The sequence below is a fragment of the Caretta caretta genome, chromosome 6 (assembly GCF_965140235.1).
Source record: "Caretta caretta isolate rCarCar2 chromosome 6, rCarCar1.hap1, whole genome shotgun sequence".
NCBI lineage: Eukaryota > Metazoa > Chordata > Testudines > Cheloniidae > Caretta > Caretta caretta.
The window spans coordinates 25527215-25541702 of NC_134211.1; the positions used below are offsets into that span (position 1 = coordinate 25527215).

At 36.1% G+C, this 14488-nt stretch overlaps 1 protein-coding gene across 3 annotated transcripts in view; it reads left to right on the forward strand.

Annotated features, from left to right (window-relative positions):
* Positions 1 to 14488, forward strand: part of KCNQ1 (potassium voltage-gated channel subfamily Q member 1) — a 533253-nt gene that overhangs the window by 367285 nt on the left and 151480 nt on the right. For all 3 annotated transcript variants that reach the window (XM_048852582.2, XM_075129328.1, XM_048852583.2), the window contains one exon: positions 11010 to 11085. In XM_048852582.2, the coding sequence (XP_048708539.2) occupies positions 11010 to 11085 (76 nt within the window). The remainder of the gene's footprint in view (positions 1 to 11009; positions 11086 to 14488) is intronic.

Genomic DNA, 14488 nt, shown 5'->3' on the forward strand with positions numbered 1-14488 from the left:
TACAGGACTTTGAAGGTGTGCTGTAATAATAGAGGGACAGCTGAGTGGGATCCACAAGGACTTGGGAAGAGACAGAAGACACCCACAGAACACTATAGTTGAGAACAGTCATCAGGTGGGTTTATCCTGTGTGAGCCGTTGCCCAACCTCTCAGTTCCATGAAAATATTTCTCAGAACTTTGTTTTTGGAAGATCCAACTGTAAAATGACCAGGACTTGAGTTCTTTACCCAATTCTGTCAGTGTTCTGCAGTATAAATGAGATGCTGCATTGTAAAGAGAGATTATGCTTCAGTCTTGAGACATTAAACCGAGGTCCCCAGTGTCCTGGCCAGCATTCCCTTACAAATACCTTTTGTGCTTCATGTTACCTATTGCTGAGCTCATACTGGCTGTTACATTTGCATAGAATCAGAGAAGATTAGGGTTGGAAGAGACCTCAGGAGGTCATCTAGTCCAACCCCCTGCTTAAAGCAGGACCGATCCCCAGCAAAATCATGTCTAGGCGTAGATTCAGAAAAGCACTTCAGCACGTGCTTTAACATCCCTGTTCTAGACAGCAGTCAGGCATATGCTTAAGTGGCATTGAGTTAAGTAAATCTTAAATTCTGTTCTAAATAGTTATGTTCTCCTGAATCACTGTCATAGTCACCAACTATCATTAATACCATATAAATCATTTTATAACCTTCAGTGTGAAAGATGCTCTACACATTTTTGTTCTCTTCTGAAAATGCTTTTTATTAGCAAGTAATCTGTTTTTACTACTAATCAAACACATTAAACACATTTCTTTATTAGGTTTCAAAAGACATTATCCTGTACATTTCATGTATGTGGTACTGCTTTGTCCCCACATCTGTAAAGAAACCACAAATCAAGCTAACGATTTTGTATCTAAAGCAAAGGGGGATGGAGATTGATAAATTACATAGGTGATTTCTAATTTAAATCCATGTTAGGTTTGGTTTGGTTTTTAAGGGAGCAGAAGTGAAGGCTGGTGTCAAACAGAAGTAGGAGTACATTGAAGGGACATGGTTGGGTTTAAAATTCATATATTTAAAAAAACAGATTTCCTTATCGGTTACTAATGGAACTGAGAGAAATCTGGGAAAAATCCCACAAATATTAATTCAAATTTTATCTAATATCCTTTGGCTATGTTCACATTCAGTGAATATTATAGCCAAATAATTTATTGGTGGAAATGATAACCAAAAGATTGAGTTTGAAATGAATATGGCAGAGTATTCTCGGAGAGCTTGATTTTTGAATTTGTAATCTGTAGTATTCATGTGGAAAGCCTAAACCATTACCTTCCCATAATCAGGGAACAGAAATAATGTTATGCAATCTATACATCTGGTCATATTTCTAACATTAGGTATGTGCAACAAACAACTCATGTGCAAACTACAAACCAGGAATTCATCACAGAAATTATTTAATGGTGAACGGAATGATTCAGTATTTGGAATAATGAATACATTTAAGAAAATCATAAGTTGTTCATGGGCAATTTGCAAAGAGAAAAAGGCTAAGTTAAATAAATACTTTATTCATGACAAAATTACTTGCCCGGATCTAATTACTAATAACAGTTGATTATTAAAACTGAAAGAATTTTAAAAATCTTGTCACCACTTATGCAAAAAATAAACAGTGCATTTAACCCAGTGTGGTCATTGAAAAAATAAACTAATCAATTTCATTTGTGTTTGCAGTCAGTTTCTAATCACATATTAGCAGGAGACTGGAATGTTTGGGTTGCAAACACTAGAGGGAAAATTGTTCCTTTAAAAATAAGCATTTTCTATATGTTCGAAAAGACTATAGAAACATTTCATTTAATGTTAAGCTTTGGTCAAGCTATTTTCACTGACTCTAAATTTTGGACCCATATTGTCCAGACAGTTTTCAGAGTAACAGCCGTGTTAGTCTGTATTCGCAAAAAGAAAAGGAGTACTTGTGGCACCTTAGAGACTAACCAATTTATTTGAGCATGAGCTTTCGTGAGCTACACACGAAAGCTCATGCTCAAATAAATTGGTTAGTCTCTAAGGTGCCACAAGTACTCCTTTTCTCTTTGTCCAGACAGTGTCATTGTACTTTTCCAACACTTAGGGACAGCTTTCAGTAATACATCTTCAAGATGTTTTAATGAATCATTTATGGGTGAGGTTCTTTTCCTGAGCACTCTCAGTAAATCATAAAGTTTCTTACAAAAGTCTACTTTCTTAAATATCTGAAGTAAATAATGATTGCCAAGTTCCAACCACTAATAATAATAATATAATAAATAAAAGAAAGCCGGGTAGGACACATTGTTTTCAATAGCCAGTTACTCTGATTTCAGTCTCTAGTACTGTGGTCAAGCATTTCCTGTTATATAATGTATGAAGATGCAACTTAATCCATTTCAACCCATTGCATTTAAAACATTGCTCAATAATGAGCAGCTCCTTCAAGCATAATGCTCAAGGAATGACAGAAGGTGTGAAAAGACAAGAATAACCTTGGCCTATAGCAAATTCTATACTGAAAGCCTCTAGAGAACAAATGATGAAAGATTTCATTAGACTTAATGCACTAATGAAATGGCTTAATGTAGGTATTCGGAATCTCTTCCACCAGATTTTGTTACAAGGAACAATTTTCTGTGCCTGTGTGGAAAATGGCCAGTTCACTTGCAAAGTGTATTATTAAAATCTGATGTGTTAAAGATAAAGTTCAAGTCTAAATAAAGATTAGTGCCAAAAACTTCAAGCCAACCCACTTCAGACTTCGCTCTTAGTGCTTTATTTCTGTCTAAGGTCAAAAATCCAAGAAGACTGCAGAGAATTTAAACATGCTTGAAAACTGAGCTCAACTTCAACTCAGTGACAGATTTATAGAAAAATGGGCATTTTGCACAAGATATAAATCTGTGACTCTCTCCTGCTAAGCTTCAGAGTTCTCATAGAGCTCATTCAGAATAGATAATGTTGAGCTTTAACTTCAGATAATATCAGTGTCTGTGTACCTTGGACGGACTGTGGCAAACATGATGGTCCTGGTGATAATATATTGTGCAAGTGAACAAAAAATACAAACAGTATCAACAGGAAATTAGCACCACCTTTCCTTTGCCTCATTGCTATAATATTTACATTAGTACTAAATCAGTATGTGAAGCATTTTCCTGAAACAAGCATATGAGCCAGTGTTTAATGCAATTACTTAAAGAATGTATATGAAATTAAGGAAGATTTTTAAATATAATAAATGCTGCCTCTTAGTGAATTATGCAACTTTTAAAAAACAAACAGACAAGCAAAATGCAAATTCAGAGAATGTGTTCCAAATACGTATGTCATGAAGACAGTGACACAAATCAACAAAAGGCAGGAAATTCAAAGTTTAGGCTGCCAATCCATCTCTGAGCCCATGTTATTATGAAAAACAAACAAACAAGGAAACCACATTGACGTGCACTCGGAATGGAGTGACAGCTTTAAATTTGGAATTTCCTGGCTTTTTTTCTGAGTAGGGTATGACAACCTATTTTAAATAGGAACAAAAAAGGGAAAGAAATCTCTTGAGAAACATTGAAAGTTGTATATATTTTACCAGTTTACTACATATTTAGTCACCATTTCTAAGAACATATTACAGCAGGTACCTAATGAATTGTAGCTGTTTAAATTAATTATGTAGATAATTTTCTGTATCTCAATTATGATGCATATTATTAAATTAGTAGAACACTGCACATATGCAGTGGCCAATTCCATAGCATTGAATAATTCTCTAATTGTTCATTTTTAATGCCAGTATTGTCTACTCTGTTATGGACTAACAACCTTTTGAAATTTTCCTTTTGTCCAGAAAAATTGTTGCAATTTTTCTTGGAGTACAAAAATAGGCAAACCATTTAGCTTGCTTTCTTCCTGCATCTAAGAAACCCATTTAGAGATTGCATTCAAAAATATATCTTCATGGAGATTCTTTTTTAGACCTTAATCCTGCAAAGCAACATCTTATGGGGAGTTCCACTGGCTCATTTGCTGTACTGGGACCGTAGTCCCCAAACGTGCAATCTGAATTGCTGGTGTGGACTCTTGCATCTGTGCAGAATCCCATAAACTTCCCTGTTGGTCTGTGTAAATTTAGGATTACAGGATGGGGACATACCTTTGTAAATGCACTGAAATTCTAGGGAACTATGTTATAAAAAAGATCATTTGGTCAAAGACATGTTTGATCTCTCTTAGAGCAAATGGCTCCACCACAGTATTTGCTGAGCATTATAAATGTCTCACTAGTGAATCAGCATATGCTGTAGGATTATCTAAAGAACTGCAGCTCTGATGTTTTACTAAAGGGGTAAGGATATCATTTCAGATTCATAATTCAGATTGGCCGGTGAAGAGTTTATTGTTCCTCCAAGTGGAACTTTCCATTATAGCTGAGTAAACTAGTTGCAAAAGAGGAAAAGAAAGAAATAATTAAGAAAGCCCAACAGCAGAGATTGTATGGTATGAATTTCATCTCATGTTGACAAAGCCCGTTGCCAAATGTGTCCACATATCTATTCAGGAGACACCATCATAGGGCCTAATCACATCAGCCACACTATCAGAGGCTCGTTCACCTGCACATCCACCAATGTGATATATGCCATCATGTGCCAGCAATGCCCCTCTGCCATGTACATTGGTCAAACTGGACAGTCTCTATGTAAAAGAATAAATGGACACAAATCAGACGTCAAGAATTATAACATTCAAAAACCAGTCGGAGAACACTTCAATCTCTCTGGTCACTCGATTAGAGACCTAAAAGTTGCAATTCTTCAACAAAAAAAACTTCAAAAACAGACTCCAACGAGAGACTGCTGAATTGGAATTAATTTGCAAACTGGATACAATTAACTTAGGCTTGAATAGAGACTGGGAGTGGATGGGTCATTACACAAAGTAAAACTATTTCCCCATGTTTATTCCCCCCCTCCACCTCCCACTGTTCCTCAGACGTTCTTGTCAACTGTTCTTGTCAAACCCCCCCACCCCCCTGCTGGTATTAGCTCATCCTAAGTGATCACTCTCCTTACAGTGTGTATGGTAACACCCATTGTTTCATGTTCCCTGTGTATATAAATCTCCCCACTGAATTTTCCACTGAATGCATCCGATGAAATGAGCTATAGCTCACGAAAGCTTATGCTCAAACAAATTTGTTAGTCTAAGGTGCCACAAGTACTCCTTTTCTTTTTGCGAATACAGACTAACACAGCTGCTACTCTGAAACGTCTCATGTGTGATATGGATGCTTGACTGAAAGTTTAGCGTTAGGCTTTTCTCGCCCCTGCCTCTGATATTATGAGGAGTGCCTCCAACAGCCTTGTATTATTACTTGATGTTAGAGTGCAAATCAAAAGCCTTGTCTGTAAATGTCAGAATATAAATGCTCTTGATTTGTGTTACTCCATTGGCCCTACTGGTCTAGTATTGCTGTCAGCTCTCAAGAGATTATTAAAACTGCCCCTCTAAGGATATATACCCCAGTCAATTCGGAAGCATAATTCCCATGACATTAATAATTCCGATGTTATATTTGTTGTTCTAGAGCTCCATTCCATGTATTAAAGCCCACTGAAAATCTCATGTGATCTGTACACAGTGTTTGTGAGTGTCAGAATATATATTATTGAATGCAGCTGTGCTTCCATTACATTTAAAGGATTACAGTCAAATTGACATGACTGAATGTGGTGTAACATATTGTTCATCAACTATTTGTCAAGGGTAAACTGATTCTGATCTATCTCAGCAAAATGCACACATGGTTTTCACTGATAAGCATAAATCCTTTAAAGAATACCAAGTGTGCCTGTCATTGTTATGCACTTGACTTCCACTATCATAATCTGTGTATGTGGACCTTGTACACAATTGTCAGCTCTGTTGAAACATGGGTGACATTTTCATTTGTTTTGGTTTTTAAATGTCCCTTGTTTTTATGTGCTTTTTATAATGAAAAAAAACATTAGTGTCTGGCATGGGACAGATAACACTGATTTTTTTTTTTAATTTTAACTGAGCGCTGATAACATGCCCCTAGATGTACAAAGCACAGAGAGAGAAGAATGTCTGTCTGTGTAAGCGGCATGCAATCTAAAACCCAAATCCTGCAAACATTTAGGCACATGCTTAACTTTACAGAGATGAGCAGTTCCATTGAAGTTCAAGTTAGTCAGCTACAGTCAATGGGATTATTCACATCTGTAAAGTAAAGCATGTGAATAAAAGTTTGCAATATCAGGGACTATGTTAAACAGATCTGTTTGTAATTGTCAATGACATTCCTTTTTGTTGCAAACTCTTGCAATTTCCTTAAAGCCCCAGTTGCTGAAATCATGACACTGCATGAGAATCTCCGCTTTCATTTAAAAAAAAAAAGTTTCTGGCCCTCATGGTTGCAGAGAGGCTTGAAAACATGAAGCAAGTGCACCCTTAAAGACTCAGAAAGTTAGAAGGAACCAACATTTATTTTACTTATTTATTTTAATCTAATGATTTTTAAGCCAGTCTAATTATTCTGGGGGGATGGACTCAATTTTTGACCCGTTGGGTGGACAATACTGAGACTATTGTGCTTTTTTCTAACATGTGTGGTTGTTTTTTTTTTATTATAGCCTTTTAAATTAGGAACATATTTACAAAGGTGGCTCAAGGGATTGTTAGACGGATACAGAGTCTTTCATCTCTAAAGCATGGAATCAATTCATTTCAAACTAGATTGACAGTGACTTCATTAGCTTGCTGATGGTTGCTCAGTCAGCTATGTGAAATAAATTCTTGGTTCAGATCCAAGACAATTGTCACAACTGATACCAATGGACAGTCCCAATTTTATTATGGCCGAAAACAAAATGGACATTAGAACTATGATATCCTTCCCACCTCCTGAGATGATTGCGACAACAAGCCTGAGGTTCATTGCAAGCTTTCCATGTGGAAAGAACACTTGAGCTATTAGGGTTGTCTTTCACCAACATTAAATTCACTTAAATAAAGAAGGGGGAGAGTTCAGAGAGTGAAATAACTGTGAAACATTGCTGGGAAAGAAAAAAAAGCCTTGCATGGCTTCTGTCCAGCAAAATGCATGCTGGGATGTCACCTGAAGCCACAGTCAGTGATTCTCTGTGGGTCTAGATTTTACAGGCATAAAAATGTTTAAGCTTAATTTTAAGAAGATGATGTGTTGACTACTTCTCTTGATTATTAGGAGCACTGAGATATTTACTTGCAGGTCACCTCAGAGATATCCATCAAGTTCATAACAGTATATCATAGAGTCTACTGCATGGTTTTATGTAAATATACTTACGAAAGGAAAATGTGTGTGGTTTTTTTTTTTAATAACTCAGCTTTCCCTCCCCCTGACCCTACCAATGAAATATTTATAAAACTTTTGCCAAAGCTAAGCAAGTCCAAACCTGTGAAATTTAAGGGCTAGATTTTCAAGAGTGCTGAGCTCCCAGTTAAAAATGGTCAGATTTTCAGGAGTGTGCAGCTAGTCATGAAAATATTGCTTAGAGAATGAAAATGTACTGTACAGCTGGTTGGCAAATATGCACATAGGACGAAGTCCCTGAAATGATAGATTTGTTAATACATCCACTGTCTGCCTAGAGACTACAGGTGTGTCACAAATGGTCATACAATGAAATATTGCGAGTTAATGTTTAAACTCTACATTTACTAAAGCATTTGTTACCAGTTTGCAGAAGATATCAAACAACCAAGAATCATAACCTTGGCTACTAATTAAAATCTTATTACTTTCTTTCCCTCCAAAAACATTTAATTTCTGGGAAGTAGGAGAGCCTTGTATGCAGGGACGTTTTTTTTTTTTTTCTTCAGTGTCAGCAAAACAACAAGTGTTATGTGGGAGTTTCTAAAGGGGTTGTGGTATAGAAGAATAAAAGAAATGTGTCAATTTTCTGTTTTCCTTTCATAGAAGTAAACATTAGCATTAAACAAAGAGTGATTAAAAACAGATGCATTGGAAAACCTTATGTGGTTGGATGGAGAAGGGGTTATGAAAACAAGAGGCAATTTTTACCAGGTTAAAAACTAGCATTTTTCTGGGGAAAGCTATTTTAACTGATAAATTGAACAGTAATACATCACCAGGACCAGATGGTGTTCACCCAAGAGTTCTGAAGGAACTCAAATATGAAATTGCAGAACTACTAACTGTGCTATGTAACCTGTCGCTTAATTCTGCCTGTGTACCAGATGACCTGAGGGTAATTAATATAACACCTATTTTTTTAAAAAGTTTCCAGAGACAATCCTGGCAATTACAGGCCAGTAAGCCTAACTTTGGTACCAGGCAAATTGGTTGAAACTATAGTAAAGAACAGAGTTATCAGACTCCTAAATAAACACAGTAAGTTGGGGAAGAATCAACGCCACTTTTGTAAAGGGAAATCATGCTTCGCCTATCTATTAGAATTCTCTGATGGGGTCAACAAATGTGGACAATGGTGATCAATTTATTATAGTGTACTTGGACTTTAAGAAAGCCTTTGACAAGGTCCCTCACCAAAAACTCTTAAGCAAAATACGCAGGCCTGGGATAAGAGGGAAGGTCCTCCCATGGATCAGTAACTGATTAAAAGACAGGAAACAAAAGGTAGGAATAAATGGTCAGTTTTCACAATGAAGAGAGAGGTAAATAGCAGAGCCCTCCCAAGGATTTGTACTGGGACCAGTGTTGTTGAAAATAGTCATAAATGGTTTGGAAAAGGGGGTGAAGTGTGAGGTGGCAAAATTTGCAGATGATCCAAAATTACTTAAAATAGTTAAGTCCAAAGCAGATGGCAAAGAGATACAAAGGGATCTCACTAAACTGGGTGACTGGAGAACAAAATGGCAAATGAAATTCAATGTTGTTAAGTGTAAAATAAAGCACACTGGAAAACAATCACAATTATACATACAAAATGATGGGGTCAAAATTAGCTGTTACCACTCGAGAGATCTTGGAGTCATTGTGGATAGTTTCCCTGAAAACATCTGTTCAATTTGCAACTGTAGTCAAAAAAGCTAACAGAATATTAGGAACCAGTAGGAAAGTGGTAAATAATAAGACAGAAAATATCATAATGCCACTGTATAAATCCATGGTGCACCCACACCTTGAATACAGTGTGCAGTTCTGGTTGCCCCCCCTCAAAAACATATATATGAATTGGAAAAGGTGCAGAGTAAGGCAACAAAATTGATTAGGTATTAAAAAGCTTCCATATGAGGCTAGATCAAAAAGACTGAGACTGTTCTGCTTAGAAAAGAGATGAGTAGGGGGGCTATGACAGAGGTCTATAAAACTATGAATGATGTGGAGAAAGTGAATAGGGAAGTATTATTCACCCCTTCACACAAGATCAAGAGGTCTCCCAATGAAATTAATAGGCGGCATATTTAAAACAAACATAAGGAAGTACTTCACACAATGCATTGTCAACCTGTGGAACTCATTGCCATGGGATGTTGTGATGGCCAGAAATATAACTGGGTTCAAAAAAGAATTAGATAATTCCCTGGAGGATAGATCCATCAATAGCTATTAGCCAAGATGGTCAGGATGCAACCCTGTGCTTCAGGTGTCTATAACCCTCCAACTGCCCAGAAGGTGGAATTTCACCAATTACACTGTGGAAAAACTGTTTGCTGGAGGAAATGTGTGGCTACTCAGGAAAAAAAATCAGATTATGTGTAGGGTTGACAATACTGCTGAGCTGTGTTCTGCAAGAGACCTAAACATATAAAGGACCTTGTTGTGAGAGATTCCCATCCCAGGGAGGATACAAAGGCTGTCAGCTTAATACAAACAGAATGCACTATTTAGCAGCAAATGAAGTCTTCATGTGTGTAAATATGGCTTTGTAAACAACCATTACTGATAATAAGTTACAAAGAAAATACATTTGGAAAATCTAAGTAAGGTCAGCGCTGCTCTACTGCTTGTGCCCTTTAGTAGTTAGTAGAAGCATTGACTAGTACTGGAATAAAAGTCAAAGTAGCCCAGTTTTAAATTATGTATTCATAGTGGGTAAGAACCTTTGTATATTAAATTCACTCAAATGTGTGTCTATGTAACACTAAGTGTTTTTCATTTGTTATAGCTGAAGAATGACCATTAAGAATAAATAATTTGAATAAATCATAAACACAGCTTTATCTGATTATAATTTTAAGAAAATATATATCACATTTAAAATATTTTAACATATAATTAAAAGTATAAAGAAAAACCTGTCGTTTTTATAATCTATTTTAAATAAAGTATAATGTTTAACACTATGTGTTGTGAAAAGCAAAAGCTTTATGGTAATTGGTTATTATAAAGTACTTAGCATTTCTCAATTCTATTTGTAGTTTATAGGGGACTTGTTTTGTTTTTTGATCTTCCGTATGTTACTTATTGTTAATGTTTCATATACTGCTATAGTACCATTCATGCAGTTGACCACTCAAAGATATTTTACAGCGATGGTTTTCCTAAAAGAACAAATTAGTGCAAGTGGAGGAAAACTTGCAAAAGATCTGGAAAGGAAAAGTTATACTATAGGCTACAATACTGGGATGCTTGTATATAAAAAAGAAACCTGAGAACTAATGTTCTAAGTGCTCGTGTCTGGGGCTTTTGAGAGAAAGCAGGAGAGATGGGAGGGGGCTCACCTGACACAGGGAGAGATTCATATGGTCACCACTTAACATTGTGCAATACATTACGTCCTAGCATAAATCGTAGAGATAAAATTTCAGATTTTAAAAGCTTTGGGTTTTTTTAGGTATGTGTGGTCCCAATAATGGTGTGTTGTCTTCACAGAAGGAATTGTCGCTTCTTGCATAAACATCCACTTGTCACTGAAGCACTTACTGAAGGTTGTTATCCTTATTATATGGCTGGAGATGATCTCTCTCACCCAACTCACTCGTCTCATTTTTCCTACAGGCTGCGAGAACACCACCGTGCTGCCATTAAGGTGATACGACGGATGCAGTACTTTGTGGCAAAGAAAAAATTTCAGGTAAGTTTTGAACAGAGGGCTAGTTTTCTAAATAAGCCCTTTTATACTCCTGGCTTATTGTTTCTTTTATAAATATAAGAAACAGACTAGCACAATTCATATCAGTAATGGTGAGTCACAGCCACTATTCTCTCCCTCCTTGAATAGGGTGGTTGTTTAGCAGCAGGTTAGTCCACTGTGGACACACTGGGAATAGGCTAAGCTGCTGAAATGCAGCCTGAATTAAAATGTTGTTTTCTGCTAATGGACTTGACCTTTCACCTGCTGTTATCTTCATCTCCTTCTTGCAATGCAAACATTCTCATATGTCTTCATTAATTCTGAGTTGTATGTTACTGTCATGCTGACTCAGTAGGCTTAGAGATTAAAATACTACTTTAACCTTGTTTTCTATCTCATACTCAATGTTAATGAAGTCCTGATAAGGGACAGGGATGGAAATTTGTTAGCATACTGGAAGGTTTCTACTTCGTTTCTCTTACCTCTCCTAGAGAGGTAAGAAACCCCCTTCGAAGTTCATAAGATAATCAGTTATCTCTACTCCTATAGCCTACATTGACATTTCTGTATCATTTCAGTTGCTGGTATTTTGGATACATACACATTTAACAGTAGCCAATTAACTTTGGCCTGGTCAACATAAAAAATTACACCTGTCTGTCAAAACTATGGGGTTTTTTTAAACCAATTTAGTTAATCCAATAGAAACCCCTGTATCAACACTCTGTTTGATTTAGAATAGCTTATATCAGTGTAGCTTGTATCCGTAATTCACTAATGGAAGTCAGTGGGCTTTGTGCCTTTATATTCCTTTGACCCTTTTGCAAATCTCCCCCTATATGATTTAGTTTTACATTTAAAAATATAGGGCCTGAAATGCTGTAAATGAGCTTAGCTCCATTCATTGTACTTGCTACTCTAATTAATAAATATATGGTAATACATTCAATTAATAAATTTGAAAATTCTTGCACAATAGGCATAATACATAAAATTTTCAAAAGTGCTTATGTGGCTTAGGAGCCTAAGTCCCATTTTCAAAAGTGAGTTAGGCACCATTATTAATAATCATAATACATTTCCCACCTTCAATCCACTTCGTCTAAAATGAGTTTGTTACTCCTTCCCTTTAAATATTTAAAGGGGATGGAGACTACCAAAAGTGAAAAGTAGTTGGTCAACAATTATTAGCAATCCTTAGCAGCACCATTTGTTAATAAGAAATAAAATGAGACATTTATTTCCTGCAACCACAAAACCTGGGCCCTCATTTCACCACTGAAATTTATAAACATTATAAAGATATTTTACTACTTAGATACTGTTTAATTATTTTGAAAACAAAATCTCATCTGGAATATTTTTTATTATTGGTGTAGCTGGTAGTGCCGCTCATAAGTTAGACTTGCCTGACACTTCCCACTTTAAGGCCCTGTCTCCAGTTGCTTATAACATTACCAAACCTTAACTGTTCAAGCTGAAATTTTCTATGCTGGGTCTTTGCCACAGGTCACATTTTTGTGGAAAGTTTCAAGTTAAATGGTGTAGCTGTTTCTGAGAACAAGTTTAAGGAAATATCCAGTGTTTTGCCATATTAAAAATAATTCTTACAACCATTTAGTTGAGAAAATCTGGTTCCTCCATGTTTTGGGACAGGGACTTGAAATTTGAAGGGGGTTCATACTGGTGTCAAAGATTGGTCATGGTATTAACTAAGAGACTTAGAAACAATACTTCCACATCTTATATCTACTTCCCACCCGGAATTTGTCAAAAACAGATTTTGAAAATGCCTGAATACCTTGTACAACATTATCCTCCTGGTGAGTAAACTAAAGTTCCTTGCGGCAGATCGCTTGATAGATAGAAGCTGAAAAACCATTGGACTGAATAGAATGGGACTATTCCCTTCATACTTAAAACTTGTTTGTGCTTGGTATTCGATTTGCTAAATAGGCTCCCAGTTCTGCTGTATGTTTTCCCATCTGCAAGAAAACATGTTCCAGGCTGTCTATCTAAATCCCATAAGGATGTTCTCTGTCTTTCTCAGCATTTGTAATTATTCTTGAACAATTAGTCTTAGCCATTCAAAATGAACCAAAAGTTGTAAGTTTACATCTAAATGAAATATACCACAAAGCCATTCTATATGCTAATGATATGTTGCAGAATCTTCCAATAAAGTTCTATTTGCAGTTATCCAAAACTTCCCAATAATCTCAGATTACAAAATTAGGAGTCGATTTTCAAAAAAGTTCTAAGGTATTTAAGGTAAAATTTTCAAAAAAGCCAACGTGACTTAAAGACCACAAATACCATTGAATTTCAGTGGGATTTATGCTCCTAAATTTACCAGGTGCTTTTGAAAACCTCCCACCGAATTGGGAGAAATCAGACATTCTTCCTTTGAATGTACAGTATATTGCAAATCTACTTTGTTCTATTGTATGCCCACAAAGTGGATCCCTAAGGGAATAAAATGTTTAGAGTTAAAAGATATACCAGCTATTCACTCTCCAGTTTCTAATAGCCAGTCCAACCCAATGTTTAAATTAATCCAATGTTGAATGATGGCACTCCTGAAGGCGAACATGGTAAGCATGTTTAGAATTAGGGTTGGCAAAAAAATTTCATAGAAACAGTTTTTGTGAAATTTTTCTGCCAAAAGTGTCTGCTTTCTGTGGAAAATGTATGTTTTTTGTTGTTGAAAATAAAAATGTTAGAAAATCAAAAAAAAATCAGCTCAGGTCAATAGGTCTACTTGTGCTTAAAGTTAAGTGCTTACAAGATCAGTGCCTAAATATTTATTTTTTTAAGGGTGCATCCATAAATATGATGTTGGAATAATAAAGAATGTCCCAAATTTATCCAAAATAGGTCTCAATGCAGCAAGGTTCTTTAACTGCACCAGATGTATTCAGGATACACCTGTTTATCAAATTCTGTCTAGCTACATGTTGTTTTTGAAAAAAAGTATCAGTCAACAATAGATGGTTGGACTGCCAAAGACAAATGTCAACCAGAGCCCAGTTTCAAAGACTTCTTGTTAAAAAGTTATAATGAGAAACCTAATGGAGTCCACACAGATATTTCTAATGGCATGAAAAGTAACAGTGTGAAATATTACGCTAAAGGACCCCTTCCTTTTTGAGTAAAGTAGAAACGTATGCACAATTCTGAGGCCATTTTATAACACAACCCTTTAAACATAATGGCATCATTAGGCACCACCACAGAGAGTAATACTCTTTCCATGGACGTTTTTAAACCATTCTGTAGAACTCTCTATAACAAGGATATTATTCACTAATAAAGTCTGTAGGATTGTTTAAAATTGTGTAGAAATTTTTTCACCCCCTTAGCAGAGAACCAGCGCAAGTCCTGTGCACTGCTTAGGTGCTGT